The following is a 17,845-nucleotide window of genomic DNA, read 5'->3' as shown; positions in this document are numbered from 1 at the left end:
TCTATTAACCTAAGTTCAGCAGATTATAAGGGGTCATGTGTTCCCAAACATGGGCTCAAACACCCCTCCATATAGCTTTCTGCCTGATCACATGGGCTTCCCAGAAGAACCAGCTTATGGACCCTGCTTATCTTCAGGGTCAACTCCTCCATGAAACTCTTATAATCACATAATTCTAACCCATGTCCAGGGACTCTTGGGGAGTTCCCTCCAGCCATTCTAAGAACACCAAGGATCACCCCTGAATCTCTGCTGGACAGTCTCATTGCGTCTCCGAGACTGTGAGTTTCAGGAGCATGGGAACAATCACACATCCTAGACCCACTCCTGACCCCAACAATGCCTGGCCCGTGGCAATTGTTTAAAGACCATAAGGTGACCTCAGCATCCTCACACTCATGAGGACAAGGCAGGTCTACTGCGGTCTGTGGTCTGGATGCAGAGGCTCGCTGGCATGTGAGCTGGGAGGAGGGTGACATCTCAGCTTTCTAGGCAGGGTGTGTCTTTCCCTGAGCTGCAAATACCACAACCACCCACCCTAGAATGTCAGAGGCTGCCTCAGCGAGGAGAAAGTAAAATATAAACAAGCTTTAGAATGTGCTGAACTTGTATTTTAATTAAGAAAAGTGGAACTGGAACCAGCTTCCAGATGACCTAGAATGACATGTAACTCTAAACTTCACTTTGGCTTTGCAAAAGCATGGAGCTAAAGATGCCTGGGGTCTTGGTTGAGTTAAAGATGTAAGTATGTTTTAATAGGATGCTTCTTTTCTCTTCTCTTGGAGCCTGGGTTGACAGACTATTGGCAGAAATGCCCACATATGATTATATACAGGTTACTGCTCACCGCACACTACCCATACTGTTCCTTTTTGTGTGTATCTGCTCTAGTAGTCTAGTATTCTAGAACAAAATGAAGCCAACTCCATCATTTTTCAGTGCTGAACCAAACTTCTTCCTGCGGAGGTTTATATTCTGACCTACACTGCAGTCTTTGGTGGCTGACGGCCACAGAATTCAAAACTAGTGTCTGTCAGCCTTCTGAACTCTTTCTCACCATATTTCAGTTTCCTGCATTTCTTCTTCCCGGGAATGTATGCATCTCTCCATATATTTTCCCTCTCAAAACCAGAACATCAACACTGCTGTTTCTGACACTCAGACATCCCACGCAAAGCCTCATTGGATTTTTGCCAAATGAAAAACGCATCCAACAATCAAGTTTCTAAGAAGGTGTCAAATGTGGAACGATAATGTGTAATAATCAAGAAATGAATTTATTCAAAGGAAGCAGAAGCATTGACCATTTTTTTCCCCATGGAGTAGAAATCTGTATTGAGCATAAGGACAAACTGAAGTCTCCTTAAAAAGCAGTATTCTCATTAAGGAGAAGTAACACTTCAGTTTTTTTTAAACCTAAGACTTTAGAGAAACTAAGATTTTATATGTTTTTTTTTTTTAATCTTTCTGATTTTTTAGGGGGTGAGGTGGTGAGAGAAAGGAAGTTAATACCTATGTAGTAAATAGAAACTTCCAAAATAAAATGCCATTGATGGTTGAAATAAAAAAAAAGAAAAAAGAAAAAAAAGAAAAGCAGAACTGGTTTAGCAGCGAAAGGCAGTCAGTCACTAAGTATGAGAAGTTGTCACTTACCTAGCTGATTCACTGGACGTAGGAAAGGTCTGCAAGAAAACCAATACTATTACGCAACATGAACACACAAGAAAGATATTAAACATCTGAATAACCAACTTCTAAATGTAACAGGACATAATTAACTAATTGAAATTAAGCTCTCAGTTTATTTTCCAATGAACTGACTATTACGATGGGATACAGTCTGTCACCTGTTAATGATGAATGAAATCCCCGCTTTGTTCTCCAAAATCCATTTCAGAGTTGCAAGATCATAGCTCTCCGGGTGTTGAAAGGCAACTCCTTCTGGAAGCCCCTGCACTGCCACAGCTGCCTGGTCTTGCAGCATCTCCTCATACGGAACAGGCACCATCACTGTTGATCCTAAGGCTTTGCCTATAAGAAGAGGCAAGATGTCTCTAAATGTTATGTGTGTAAAACCCTGCCACTCAACTTCATTTAGTGTAATAAACACAGGTGGTGACATCTGGCTTTGAAGATACATTAAAAACATAAGGTACCCTGTTGCTCTCTATCCTAAGTTAGTAAAATTCCCAAAGGGCCAAAGTAAAAAATTTACAATGTTTATTTTAAACCTTCACACAAATTAACAGGTCTTTTTCTCCATTCTCTTGAAGGTTGTGCAATTTGGGGTGCTCGCCCTGGCACACCCAGGGCTGTGGAGAGCACTCCGTGGTTACTCAGGCTGCTGCTGAAAGAGGATAGAGGCCCCAGTCAAAGCTTAACTGTCCCTATGTCACATCATAGAAGTCAGGCCAACCTGCCCGTTGAAAAGTTATACAGTCAACATGGCCTCACATCACCATCGGGGGCCATGTCACTCTTTCTGCACTGACCAGCCAGCCCCAAGGTGCTGGAGTCCCACTTCTCATAGAGTAGTACAGCCTGAGATGCAAAGATCCCTTGTGCTGGGTTCTTCCTGGTGCCACTGTGGTTGGAAATTGAGGGGGAACTCCTGGAAAGGAGTGAGTCGCAGAGGTGGGAGACTCAATGGCTTCATATAAATTTCTCTCAAATGCTCACAGGGACCTGTAGGTCACATAAATGCGTGTAGCTGTCTGGGAATGATAAACAAGGCCCTAAGATGAGAAGGTGCTTATGCTGCAATTAAGTATAACAGTTGCATAGTTATTTGGTTATCTAGCTTTTTAAAACATCGTATAGGTCCTTTTTTTAAAATCCCTGTCTTAATGCCCATGGAAAGACATGGGAAGGTGGGGAGACCAATGAGGGTGAGGTTGGTGACAGAACAGCATTGACTGTCTCTAATAATTGTGTTGGCTAAGGAGTGGGGTTTCCCTAAAATGGGAGCAAAGATTGAAGTCTGATCAATCCAAAGCTTTCAATAGACCAGAAGACGCCAAGTTGTCTTTGTAAGAAGACTTGATCTGGTACTTAAGGACTGACTCTTCCTTGATGAGACTGTAAAATTTCAAATGTTAGAAACCTTCTAAATGGTCACACCAATAAGATTGATTACCTAACACTGTCTGACTCTGTCGTGAACTATTCAGAACGCTTTACCATAACAGAAGCAGAAATAGTCCTCGACTGCTTTTCTGAGAATTTCTCTTTCTCCTGAGTCCATCTGCATCCTGTTCATAGGGCATGGGGGTTTCGTCTCAGGCAGGCCTTCCGCAACGCCTGTAAATGAGTCATTGCCACAAAGTCAGCATCCAGGCATTTGTGGGGCACACATCCTTAATCTCTACGCTTCTGGTATGGAAAGGAAAAGGGAAAAAAATAAACATCAAACAAGATCTTTGTTTATGTAAATAAAAATAAAGAATAGGCAATTTATGATGAACAAGACAATATAACATGATCATCTCTGAAATGAATCTATTGGTAAAAAACTGTAAGTAATTCAACGCATAAGGAAATATTAGTGTTTCAAAGGAAATTATTTTAAACAGACATGTTATTTGCCATACAGCCTAAAAGTAACAACCGCTGTGTAGGAAGACTCTCTCATCACTGAACACGTTCAGGATCAACCCCCTTCCCCCAACTGGCCCCCTATCAGGTGCTACTCCCAAAATTTTGAAACTGATGATTTTAATCAGGGCCAGATGGGAGACAGAAATTACATGTTAATTTGCACAGGGAAAGTTTGATAAAAGAATCATTAACTAGCAACAAAGGACTGACTATTGAGGGATAATGAGAACTCTAAAGAACACACAGCATGTACAGCATGTAGTGGGAGCAGCTCCCACTTCTGGGGCTGAGGCAGAGCACCAGGAAGGAACTAATCTGGAAGAAGGGCCCGTGGGGCTGAGATCCAGAGCTCTCTGGGGAGGATGCAGCCATGGCCTGCTGGATGGTGGAAAGTCGGTGGGGTGCAGCAAGCTGGGGCTGGCAAGCAGGGACCCACCCTCTGGGGGTGCCAGTGGAAACCACTGGCAAATTGCCCCCCGGTGCCTGCAAAGCTTGCTGGGTGTTGCAAGGAAGCTGTCTTTTGGAGTGTTGGTGGAACTCTATAAGCCACCTGCGGGTGATGCCAATAGAACTTGCTGAAAAGCCACCCTCTGGGGCTCTGGAGGGCTTTCCTGGGAAACTGCCTGTGGGCTTGGTGCTGCTGAGATTCACTGGGAGGCCTTCTTCTGGAACTTTCTGAGATTTCTTTGAGACTTGCTGGGAAGCCGGCTGGGGTGGGTGGAACTGACTAGGTGCTATGTGAGGTAGGGGCGCCACTGGGAATCTCAACTGTTACTAGTCACCAGGTGCCACAGGAACAAACAGGTGAGAACCCATTGGAATCGGGAAGAGAAGTTCCTTCCTCTTCCAGGGACCTCCTCAGCCCTCTTCTGACGAAGGTACACACTGTGCCAGCTGCCAAAGGGCCCAGCTCTAATATCACAAAGAGGTAATAACTTGATGACTGTCACACTGAAAATTGTCACACAGTGCTTTCTTGAGCTAGAGAGGTCCATACGGGAGTTATGTTCTAAGATCAAGTATAATTTAAGGCAAATACTGTGTACAGGCAAAATGTTACCTGAACACCCTTCAGTCATCTATCAAGTACAGAATATACAGTTTTGTGTATATTCTTATGCACATTTACATTGTAGAACCAGTCAATTAGGCTAAAAGAAGGAAGCAGAAGAAAACCTATGTATGTTTTGTCATTTGAACAATTTTGGCTTATGGATAAAGAGGTGAATAGAGAAGTAGAGAACCGACAATATTACCTGCAGAGTTTACTCCAAGGATAAGGGAACTACTGACTGCAGGCCAGTAGAGAAATGAAAATGCTAACAAAAAAGAATCAAAGAGAGGGAGAGGGAAAGAGAAAGAGAGAGAGAGAGAGAGAGAGAGAGAGAGAGACAGACAGACAGACAGACAATAGAATTCTAGAAATGAAAAATAATCAGAAATGATAATTTCACAGGATGGACTTAACAACAGCACACTGTTGAAGAAAGAATCAGTGCCTCAAATAAAAGTCATAGAAACTATCTAATCTGAAGCTTGAGTAGAAAAAAAGAATGGGGGAAAAAAAAGGAACAGAGTCTAATGACATGTGCGACAATATGAAATTTTCTTCTATATGTGTAAATGAGGAAAAGAAAGGATCAGAAAAAATATTTGAGATAATGGCCAAAATGTCCAAAATTGATGAAGACAACAAATAGACATATCATGGCTAAACTGCAAATTAAAAATTAAACAGAGCTAAGGAAAATTATATATTACCTTCAGAAAAACAAAAATAAGAATTCTAACCTGACTTTGTATCTAAAACCATGGAAGCCAGAAGGCAGTGAAATGAAACTTTTAAAAGGCTGAAAGGAAAAATCTATCAAGTTAGAATTCCATATCCAGTAAAAATATTCTTCACAAACAAAAGCTAGAGGGTGTCTTGGGCAATATGGCTAAGAAGCAATAGGCCTTCCCTCCCCTACATACACAGCAATAATATATAGACCAGAACACCCCTGGTCTATATATTATTATAATAATATATATATTATTATAATAATATATAGACCAGAACACCCCTGTGAGACCTCCACTCATCAGTTGAGAAGCTACCCAAGCCATTGTTAAACTAAGAAGGGATTCCAGCACTAGGGGTAGGTAAATTCCGGGCATGTGGCATGTGGCGCACCTGTTTGTGCCTCTCCCTCTCTGTGGCATAGCGCAGAGCACCTGTGAGGAAACCCACCCATGCTGGGGCTCCCCCCTTGGGAGTGGCCTGTGTGTCCAACATTCTGGCTTGTCTGGGGGTTGGCTGCCAGAGGAACTGGATTCTGTTTTGCTTCAGAGCACAGATGGAATTAACACTTGAGTTTGGAAGCTGCTGAAAACAGAGGTGAGCAGAAAGTTAGAGCTGCAGTTCTGTTGGCAGACACCAGGGGGAGAGAGAGAGAGATCCACAAAGGTATGAGAAGTCCTAGAACAGCCAGCCAGGCTGATTGGTGAAAGTCTTCTCCTGCAGGAGCCAGTATGCAAAGACTGAGAGGGGTAGTTGTTTCTTCAAATGCCCAAATTCCAGGAAAAAAAAAAAAATTACAAGGCATACGAAAATACAGGGAAACAAGGCCCATTAAAGGAACAAACTAAAAAAATAAAAATTCAGAAACCAATTCTAAAGAAATGCAGATCTATGAACCACCCGACAAAGAGTTTAAAATAACTGTCATGATAACATAGTGCAAAGATGCTCAATGAGCTGAAAGAGAATACAAGTAGACAACTAAATGATTCATGAACAAAATGAGAATACTGACAAGGATAGAAACTATAAAAAATAACCAAACAAATTCTAGAGCTGAAAAATACAATCGAACTGAAGATTTCATTAGAGGTGTTCAACAGCCTACTTGATCAGGCAGAAAGAAGCATGAGCAACCGCTAAAACATGTCTTTTGAAATCATAGAGTCAGTGGAGCCAAAAGAAAAAAGAATGAAAAAAAATAGTGAAGAGAGCCTGAAGGACTTATGGGACACTGTGGTATCTATAAGACTCACTTTATCTACTTTTTATATAAATAGAATTTCATTTCAGTACAGAATAAAAAAATTTGTTCTCATCAAACCATATATAGAGTAATAACCACTTTGTTCTGTGTGTATATTTTGATTCTTCTCTCACCATCAGTAATATTTTTAAATGCATTATAAGAGCAATAAAGTAATTACCTTGAATTAAAAAATATCTGCATTAAGAATGTAAATAGTTTACAATAATGAGAGATAATTTTGAAATGAGCGTGTTTGTCATTTTAATTACATGCTCCCAGTTCTGTATAAAATGATCTGCTATGGACAAATGAAATTATAAATTTCTTTCAAATAAAATCCATGGATGGTACATTTATTTTCTAAGTAATTAAGTATACGTTTCTCTCATTCACTCCTTTAAAAATTTTTTTCAATTAGTTGACATTCAATATTATTTTATATTAGTTTTAGGTGTACAGCAGAGTGGTTACACATTTATATAATTTACGACGTGATCTCTCTGATTAGTCTAGTACCTACCTGGCACTATACATAGTTATTATAATGTTATTGACTATGTTCCTTATACTGAACTTTATATCCCCATGACTATTTTGTGACTACCAATTTCTACGTCTTAATCTTTTCACCTTTATCACCCAGCCCCCTCCCACCCAGTCATCAGTTTGTTCTCTGTATCATAAGTCTGTGTCTGTTTTTGTTTGTTCATTTATTTTGTTCTTTAGGGTCTACATATAAATGAGATCATATGGTATTTGTCTTTCTCTGTCTTATGCCACTTAGCCTAATACCCTCTAGATCCATCCATGTTGTTGCAAATGGTAAGATTTCATTCTTTTTTGTGTTTGAGTACTATTCTATTGTATATATGTATCACCTCTTCTTTATTCAACTATCTGTTGATGGGCACTTAGGCTGCTTCCACATCTTGGCTATTGTAAATAAGTCTTTACTCCATTTTGAGCTGATTTTTAAATATGGTGTAAGAAGGTGGTCTAGTTTTATTTTTTTGCATGTATCTGTCCAGTTTTCCCAATATCATTTATTGAAGACTGTCTCTCTATTTTATATCCTTGCCTCCTTTGTTATAAATTAATTGAGCATACAGACATGGGTTTATTTCTGGACTCTATTCTGTTCCATTGATCTATGTGTCTGTTTTTACACCAATATCATGCTGTTTTGATTACCATAGCCTTGGAGTATAGTTTGATATAAGGTAGCATGATACCTACAATTTTGTTCTTTCTCAAGATTGATAAGGCTCTTCGGGGTCTTTTGTGTTTCTATATAAGCTTTAGGATTTAAGTTTTAGTTCTGTGAAAAATGCCACTGGCATTTCGATAAGGACTGAATTCAATCTATAGATTGCTTTGTGTAGTATAGCCATTTAATGGTGTTAATTCTTCCTATCCAGGAGCATGGTATATGCTTCCATTTATTTGTATCTTCTTCAGTTTCTTTCTTCAATGTCTTATAATTTCCAAGTATAGGTCTTTCACCTCCTTGGTTAAATTTATTCCTAGGTATTTCATTTTTTTTTTGATGCAATTGTTAATGGGATTCTTTTCTTCATTTCTCTTTCTGATAGTTCATTATTGGTGTATAAAAATTCAACTAATTTATGAATCTTAATTTTGTATCCTGCTACTTTTCTGAATTCATTTATCAGTTCTAATAGTTTTTTAGTGGAATCTTTAGGGTTCCTTCTATATAGTATCATGTATAAGACTCACTTTAGATTTAAAGACACACATAGGCTGAAAGTGAAAAGATAGAAAAAGGTATTCTATGCAAATGATAACCAAAAGAGATACAAAAGGTAATGGTAATGGTAGTATAGCCATACTATACTATACTATACTATACTATACTATACTATACTATACTATACTATACTATACTATCAGTCAAAATAGACTTAAATCAAAAACTATTATAAGAGACAAAGGGCATTATATAACAATAAAAAGGTCGATTCATTAGGAAGATATAATAGTTGTTAATATTTATGTACTAAATCTCAGAGCTCCTAAATATATGAAGCAAACTTTGACAGAAATGAAGGGATAAACAGAAAGCAATACAATAATGTAAGAGACTTCATTACTTCTGCTTTCAATAATGGAGAGGACAATCAGACTGAGGATCGAAAAGGAAACAGAAGAAATGCACCACACTGTAAACCAATTGGACATAACAAATATTATGAACATTCCACCCAGTAATAGTAGAATGTGTGTTCTTCTCAAGTGCATAAGACTATTCTTCAGGATAGACTACATGTTAGGCTACAAAACAAGACTTAACAAATTCAAATTGATCAAAGTCATATGAAGTTTTTTTTTTTTTTTATCACAATGGAACAAAACTAGAAATCAACTGCATAAGGAAAACTGGAGAACTCACAAATATGTGCAAGTTAAACAAGAGATCAAAAAAGTCACAAGGGAAATTAGAAAATACCTTGAGACAATGAAAATGAAAATGCAACATACCAAAACTTATGGGATATAGCAAAAGCAGTTCTAAAAGGGAAGTTTATAGATATAAATGAGTACATTAAAAAAGAAGAAAGATCTCAAATCAACAAACTTTTACACCTCAAGAAACTAGAAAACTAAACCCAAAGCTAGCAGAATGAAGGAAATAATAAAGATTAGAACACAAGAGAGAGAATTAAAAAACAATAGAAAAAAATCAATAAAACTGAAAGATAGTTTTTTAAAAAGGTGAACAAAATTGACAGCCCTTTAACTACATTAAAAAAAAGATTCAAATAACTAAAATAAAAAATAAAAAAAGGACATTATAACGAGTACCTCAGATATAAAAAGAATTACAAGAGAATATTATGAACATTTGTATACAAACAAATTGAAGAACCTAGAAAAAACTGATAAATTACTAGAAACAATCTACCAAGACTGAAGTAGGAAGAAATATAAAGTCTGAACAAACCAATAATGAGTGAAATTGAATGAGTAATCAGAAACCTCTCAACAAGGAAAAGCTCAAGACCAGATGGATTCACTGGAGAATTCTAATATTGAAAGAATTAACACCAATTTCCTGAAACTCTTCCAAAAAATTGAAGACAAGGGCACACTTTCTAACTCACTCTATGAGACAGCATTACCCTGATACTAAAGCCAGACAAAGATACTATAAGAAAACTAAAAACTAATATCTCTGACAAATATTGATGTGAAAATCCTCAAAAATACTAATACAGCAAACAGAATTCACCAGTATATTAAAAAGATTATATACCATAACTGAGTGAGATTTATGCCTCAATGCAAGATGGTTCAACATATGAAAATCAATCACTATAATATTAACGGAATGTAAGACAAAAGCACATAAGCATTTCAGTTGATACAGAAAAAGCATGTGATAAGATTCAATCCTCTTTTATGATAAAAACACTCAAAAAGCTTAAAAAGGAAACTACCTCAACATAAAAGGAGCAAAAGTAAAGACATCAATACAGAGATTAAAATTATAAAGCAAATATTATAAAACCATTTTGTGCTAACAAATTTGACAACTTAGATGAAATGAACAAATTAAAAATAAAGTTGAAAAATAAGGTTTATTAAAATGTGTATACGAAGAAATAGAAAATATGAATAGCCCTATAACTGAAAAATTAGCATGCAACTCTGAAACTTCTAAAAAACCGTAATTAAATTTTAACAATTAGAAATACAATTGGCAGCTGACGCTAAAGAACTGAAAAAACTTTTCTTGTTCATCAATTACATACTCACCATGTTTTAAAGATTGCTTTAATCTTAAGTCTATCTTTGATAGTAGAGGCCCTAAATTTTGGTTTTAGAAGTCAATCTGAATCAATTAATCTCTCTCTCTGTCTCACTCTCTCTCTCTCTCTCTCATGTGTGTGCGTGTGCGTGTGTGTATGTGTGTGTGTATTGAATCTTAGACAGATATATGTTTGTTTAGTAGTAAAATTATATACACACATGTCCTTTGCCAATCCTTGGAGACATCTATATATCTACACAGCTGTATCTATATCTATATTCACCCTCTGATTAAACTTCCCTATTTTTTTTTTCCTTTTTTGATTCCAGGAAATACAAAATTGTTAACTCAATACTTGGTAGATGACCTACAGTGGTAGAGATAGACGTTACATAAGGTGTAGGTTTTAACACCTTAGAGCAGGGGTCCCAAAACCATGGACTGGTATTGGTCTGTGGCCTGTTAGGAACCAGGCTGCACAGAAGGAGGTGAGCGGCTGGTGAAAGAGTGAAGCTTCATCTGTGTTTGCAGCCGCTCCCCAGCACTAGCATCACTGCCTCAGCTCCACCTCAGATCATCAGGCATTAGATTCTCATAGGAGCACTGGTCACTGGTGCCAAAGAGATTGGGAACCGCTGCCTTAAACTATAGTTTCCCTCACATATAGCCAGGTATGCTCACTAATACTCCCTGGCACTCACAACACATACTGGCATACTGAAGGCTCTGGAAGGCCCCCAGTAAAAGAAGGGAAAAGGACTATAATTTTCAGTTATTAACTGAAAATAATACCTAACAAACCCACAAGTAGTTTTTTCCCTTTTCTTTGGGAAGGAGTAAAATAAGAGTGATTTTTTAAACATGGTTTTATTTTAGGGATCTAAGATAATTTACTCTATGTGCTTCAGATTTAGTCTACAAAACAGAGGCCTGCTGAGGATACAATACAAAAATACATTGACCATGTTTCTTGGGCTGGCCAGTGTTAAGTAGTCAGTGGTATGCCAAGGTCAAAGGAGATATGTCAGAACCATTTGTATGATGTTTATGATATTTTAGAAGAAAACATTACATAAGACTTGCCTACAAATATTTTAAGAGGTATTAATACAAAGAATAAAATCTTTAACACCTACAGTATTCTGCAAAATCCTTCTGCAAGTCTGTCCTGGCACTGACAAATGCACGTCCTTTCTCAGTTCCCACGACAAACACGTCTGTTTCATACACTGCGATGCAGGCCACTTCTGCCTTGGACTTGGCCAGTTCTTTACACTGAAATAGAAACAAAGAATGAAGTGTTTTATACAATGGCAGATCCAGATTTTGTGGGGCCTGAGAGGTCTGCTTTAAGAAAAAAATATAAAATAGGTACACACTGAATATTTATTTAAAATGAGAAAAGTAACCAAGAAAAAAAAACAAATTTATCATGCAAATACCATAAACATCATAAAACCCAGAGAAGAATTTTTTTTTATTAACCACCTGTGATATTGTGATTTATAGTAAGGAATATATATTTGGTCTTTGTCCACTGTTCCTGGCACAGAACTCCTAAAATCCTTGGAATTTTCTAAGTGAAGAGAGTGGTAAAAAGTGTCTTTTGTTATGTTAACTAAGTTGATTTTTGGACTGCACCTAAGAATGGGGACTGAGTGCCAGGAGAACCAACTAGGTGATTAGAGGGTTGGAACTTTCAGCGCCACCCCCTGACCTCTGCGGAGGAGAGAGGGACAAGAGATTGAGTTCAATCACCAATGGCTAGTGATTTAATCAATCATGTCTACGTAATGAAGCCTCTGTAAGAACCCAAAAGGACGAGATAGGGGAGCTTCTAGGCTGGTGAACACGTGATTTGGGGAGAGTGGTGTGCCCAGAGAGAACATGGAAATTACGTGCCCTTTCCCCATTTCCTGCCCTATGCATCTCTTCCATCTGGCTGTTCTGAATTGCATCGTTTTATAATAAACCAGTAGTCTAATATATAAAATGTTCCTCTCAATTCTGTGAGCCACTCTAGCAAATTAATCGAACCCAAGGAGGGGGTCGTGGGAACCCCTATTTATAGCTAATAGGTCAGAAGCACAAGTGACAACCTTGACTTGCAGCTGGCATCTGAAGAAGGGGCAATCTTGTGGGGCAATCCTGTGGGACTGAGCCTGTAAACTGTGGGATCAGATGCTCTCTGGGAAGACAGTGTCAGAACTGAGTTGAATTGTAGGACACCCAGCTGGCGTTGGAGGAGAATTGCTTGTTGGTGTGGGAAACCTCTCCACTACATTGGAATTGGGTGCAGCATCTTTTTCTTATCCTCTTCTCTGGGTTTTATGATGTTTATGGTATTTTGGCTGCAGACTCTTTGATTGCCTCTTCCTGTGACAATAATTTTTTAATATTATTTTAATAATTTAATATTTCTTCCAACATGGCCGATTACATTTTTATTATTGATGGTAGAGATGCATAAAACATAAGAAGTCATACAAAGACACACTTGCTGCTCCTCATAGTGCTACAGGTTTATGACCTACAGATAAGCATTCTGATACATTCTACTTTGTGTAATTCCTTTCAAAAATTTTAAAAAAATGTATGGAGTATTTATAATTGCATATGCTACATTATTGGGTATATTCCTGACCAGAAAAAAACTTCTGTTTTGACAAGATATCAGTGAAAAACAAATCCTGTTTATAATTTTACCTATTTAATGATTGGAAGAATTTTCCATAGACTAGCTTCTAGCTCTGTACATTTAAAACATTGTTTTGCTCCTACTACCCAACTATTTCTGGATACAATACAACCTCAAGCCTTGTCCCTCGATGTCATGTTACCAGATGAGTGTACATAGTGGACTATAAGAATATTCCTGGAAATCATTCCTACATTGGGATATCTAGCAATAACTTACCCAGACACAAAAATAACAGTAAGTCACATAATACTTACTTACTACTAAACTAAAACTAAATGCATCCCCAGCCCAGCTTCCCTTTCTCAAGACCCCAAGGATGCCATGTCCCCTCCAACATCATCTGACACAGTGGGTTATGATCAGCAGAATGATGACCCCACCAAGATGTCCATGTGCTAACCCCCAGAGCCTATGAATGAATATGTTACCTTATGTGGCAAAAGATACTGCATTTGGGATCTTGAGATAGGGAGATTATCTTGGAATAATGGGGGCCAAATGTAATCACAAGGATCTTATCAGGAGGGAGGCAGAAGAAGGAGATGGACAATGGAATCAAAGGGTAAAGTGGTACCCATGCTGGAAGGGTCCACAAGCCAAGGAATGCAAGAGGCTTCTAGAAGTTGAAAAAGGCCAGGCCCAGGTTCTCCTCAGAAGCCTCCAGAGAAGCAATATAGCCCTGTTGACACCTTGATTTTAGCCCTGTAAACCCATTTTTCTGCCTTCTGACCTCCAGGACAGTCAGATAATAAATATGTATTATTTAAAGCCACTAAGTTTGTGTAATGAGTCACAGGAAACTAGTACAGGGGCTGTGGCAGAGAGAGTAGAAGGTGACAGCGACATTAACTGATATGGTTAAAATACCTTGTTTTAGCAAACTATACAGAAACATAGGTGCACATATTGCTAGGACTTTCCCAAGGCCACAGAAGGGGCCAGTGCAAGAGGGGAGCCCGGAAGCTCTGGCTCCATTAGCTTTGGGGCGAATCTCTGTTTCTATCAAATGAGCCAAAAATTCAGCAGTTACTCTAACATATAGACTCTGATATCAGGTGATATTATTGATTTTAGCCTTACTTTGGTCATCCTCAATAGAAAAGATCTTCTTAAAAGAAATTTTTCTCATGAAATATGTATATTTTAAAAATTTTAGTAGATACGGAAAAGTATACAGAAGAAAAAAAAGAAATCCTCTATAATCCCATTATCCAGAATTAACCACTATTCATGTCTTGAACTACATACGCACATAATTTTTAAGAATAAAATTAGAACCATACTACCGTATATAGGTTGGCATTCTGCTTTATTTATTTTTGAGCATTTATAATACTGAAAAACATGATTTTCTGAACAAATGTATAATATTCTGTCCTAGATTATCCAGTTGGGTCCAACGTAATCACTATGTGCCAGTTTAACCATAACATCCTTGAAAAGTTTTTTCCCATTACAAATAATACTATAATAAATATCCGAGAACATAAATATTTCTGTGCATGTTTGTTTCCATTGGATGAATTCAGACAAGTGGAACACCTGAGTCAAAGGGTATACATTTTTTTAAGGTTCTTGAAATTTATCACAAACAGTATTTCAGAGGTGGGGCTCACACTCCTACCGGCACTGTGATAGAGGCCATGTCACCTTCCATTACAAGCACTAAGAATCATTATTTTGGGGCTGCGCTTAGTGACTCGCTTCCCCAGAACAGGACATGGAGAGTGAAACAGGCAGATTGAGTGCGTAAATACCACAAAATAACTTGACAATGGAGTAACATGGCAGACGCTACCTGTATTAGTCTGGGTTCTCCAGAAAAACAGAACCGACAGAATATTATATACATTATTAAAGGAATTGGCTCACGTAATTAGCTGAGAAGTCCCATAATCTGCTGTCTGCAAGCTAGAGACCCAGAAAAGTTGGTGGTGTAGTTCAATGGCCTGAGAGCCGGAGAATTGACGGCATAAATTCTAGTCCAAGTCTGAAGGCCTGAGAACCAAGAGTGCCGAGGGCAGGGAAAGATCAACGTTCCAGCTCAACAGGCAGGCAGAGGACAAATTTGACTTTCTTCCATCTTTCTCTCCTATTGGGGCCTTCAACAGATTGAATGAGGCACACCCACACTGGGAGAACCATTTGCTTTACTCAAGTTACCAATTCAAATGCTACCTTCTTCCAAAAACACCCTCACAGACACCTCAAAGGAGTGTCTGTGATTAAGGAGACATGATGACTAAAAGCAACGTGGTACCATGGGGTGGATCCTGGAATAGAAAAAAACTGATGAAATTTGAATGAAGTCTGGAGTTAATTAATAGTAATATGCCAATACTGGTCTATTACTTTTGAGAAATGAAGTATAATTATATAAAACATACTGTAGTTATATAAGTTATGGGTGAGAAGTATATAGGAACTCTCTGTACTTCTCCCATTTTTCTATAATTCCTAAATAAAAATTTATTTAAAAAAACCTCCAAAACTCCTTGAGGGAGGGGCAGGGTAAACAGGGGGAAGTGCTCTAGTTTAGGAAGATGAAAAAGTTCTGGGGAGGGGTGGTGGTGATGGTCGCACAACAATGTGAATGTACTTAATGCCACTGAACTGTGTACTAAAAATGGTTAAAATGGTAAATTTTATGAGAGAGATATATATCTTATCACAACAAAAACCTCTCATTTTCCCCCAGAAAAACTTCATAGCTCACATTCAATCCACCAGTAAGTTCTATCAACTCTCCCTTCAACAGATCATTTCTTACCTTCTCTACCATTCCTACCCTAGACTAGGACACTGAAATTTCCTAGCCAAACCACAGCCATGGCCTGCTAACTGATCTCCCTGCTTCCACTCTTGTTTCATGTTGATTCTGTTCTCAAAAGCGCCATTCCCCCACATCACCCTTTCACTCAAAACCTTCCAGTGGTGGTTCCCACCACACTGAGGAAAGAAGTCCAAAGCTCTATATGATCTGACAACTAGGTGCCTTTTTTTTTTTTTTTTATTTGATCATTTTAATACCGGAAATGCCAGAACAGTCAACAGGAGGATAACCCTTACACAGATGCCTTATCACTCACTACCTGCACGGAGGGTCTCCACAGCAATAGGCATGCATGCATTTCCTATTGAAACAGGCAGATTGAGTGCGTAAATACCACAAAATAACCAGGCTTGGAGGGGTCACAGGCCACAAGGGAACCATGCTTCAAAGGCAATCGAGGCATTAAGTACGGGACTTACAAGTGACATTTCACTTCACCATATGTATAATTTATATATTAAAAGAAAGGAGACCATAATATATAAATGTGCGAGTGGCTTTAGTCAGAGAAAACTAATGAGCTAGGTGGTGCTGTGCATGGGGAGGGCTTGCCATCATCTACTCTCCCTCTGTTTTTCTCCCCACCTTACCTGCAGAGTCACCTGCAGTCACAAAATAAATTAGCTGGCTTTGGTGCCATGTTAGAAAGTCCCACTAGTGTCCTTGGCCGTGTCCTCTTCCCTGCGGGTAGGGAGGTGCCCTGAAAGTGAGAATACTGAGCCCTGCATGTAAACATCCCCGGGGATGCCCTAGACACCCTGGAGGGACCGGGGAGGCGGTGGGAAAAGGCCAGGAGGAGGGAAGTGCAACCGCAGGGCTAGGCAGGTGCCACGTGTCACCTGGCCTGGGCCGGGAGAGCGGGAATGATTGAGGAGGCATCCACTTTTGCAATTAAAGCTTAAACGGCGAGACGATCCTGTTTCCCTGTAACTGTCCAGACGTGGGCTTTCTTAGAACTGACTTCCATTGCTGGGGTCACACTGTAACAACCGGACGATGGAGGGGTCACTTTTGGCATCTTTAGTAAATTCTCCAGGGACAGTTTGTCTTCATTGTTGGTGTCCATCTGCCTGAAGATCTTGTCTGTCCATTTTTCCGGGCTGAACTCCTCCTTGGCATCTTTATCACCGAGGACACCATTTTGTAAATAGCCTGCACGATCTCCAGCCTCTCGCTGCGGCTGATGTAGCCTCTGCCATCCAGGTCGTAGAAGCTGAAGGCCCACTTGAGCTTCTGCTCCAGCTTGCCGCGGGAGGTGACGCTCAGCGCGACGGTGGTGCCATCGCCGCTGGTGTCAAAGGTGCGGAAGATGTGCTCCGCGAACTTGGAGGTGTCGCCGTTGGGGAAGAAGATAGTGTAGATCTTCTTGAACTCGTCCACGGGCAGGTGGCGGCTCGGTCAGTCCTTGAGGAAGCCCTTGTACCAATCCTGCAGCTCGTGGTCCGTGAACTCCGTGTTCTCACGCAGGTCCTGCTGCACCTCGGGCCGCAGCTTGCTGTTCTGCTGGCCCATGGGGGCGGGTGCCTACGCCCAAGACCGAGTGGAGGCGGGGATGGGGCAGGGCTCAGAACCTCCGGGGCCGGTTCCGCGTCCTTGTCCGGGCCACTAGACCATGCCCTCCTCGCACGCAGGCCGCTGCCTGGGAAGGGTGGTTAGGAGCTTAGGCCTCTTAGCGCCCGCAGCTGCCGCCCCGGCCCTGCACTCATCGCTGCCCAGAAAGACAAAAGGAAGCCGGCCACGCGGGAGGGAGCGAGGGAGGGAGCAAGGTGGAGTCCCTTCTGCCGGTCCGCGGGTCCGCAGGCCCGCTGCCTGCAGCCTCAGATGTGCCTCTTGAACCTTACCTCTAACCACTTCTCCTTTGCTCACTCTGCTCCAGTATTACTGGACTTCTTGATGGTCCTTGAAAATAA

General features: G+C 39.8%; 1 protein-coding gene and 1 pseudogene across 4 annotated transcripts in view; both read right to left on the bottom strand.

Moving 5' to 3' along the window:
* GTF2IRD2B (GTF2I repeat domain containing 2B) overlaps positions 1 to 17,845 on the bottom strand; it is a 51,056-nt gene that overhangs the window by 25,711 nt on the left and 7,500 nt on the right. For 3 of the 4 annotated variants that reach the window (XM_039849095.1, XM_039849097.1, XM_039849098.1), the window contains exons 3-6: positions 11,538 to 11,676; positions 3,181 to 3,300; positions 1,848 to 2,031; positions 1,654 to 1,682 (exon numbers count right to left, since the gene is read on the bottom strand). In XM_039849095.1, the coding sequence (XP_039705029.1) occupies positions 1,654 to 1,682; positions 1,848 to 2,031; positions 3,181 to 3,300; positions 11,538 to 11,676 (472 nt within the window). Of the gene's footprint in view, positions 1 to 1,653; positions 1,683 to 1,847; positions 2,032 to 3,180; positions 3,373 to 11,537; positions 11,677 to 17,845 lie in introns of those variants that run through there. The other variant, XM_039849096.1, reaches the window with a different exon arrangement.
* On the bottom strand, positions 16,099 to 17,695 carry LOC120591577 (hippocalcin-like protein 1; annotated as a pseudogene).

Source organism: Pteropus medius, unplaced genomic scaffold (genome assembly GCF_902729225.1).
Source record: "Pteropus medius unplaced genomic scaffold, Ma_sr-lr_union100, whole genome shotgun sequence".
Taxonomy (NCBI): domain Eukaryota; kingdom Metazoa; phylum Chordata; class Mammalia; order Chiroptera; family Pteropodidae; genus Pteropus; species Pteropus medius.
This window is presented reverse-complemented; position numbering and strand designations above follow the sequence as displayed.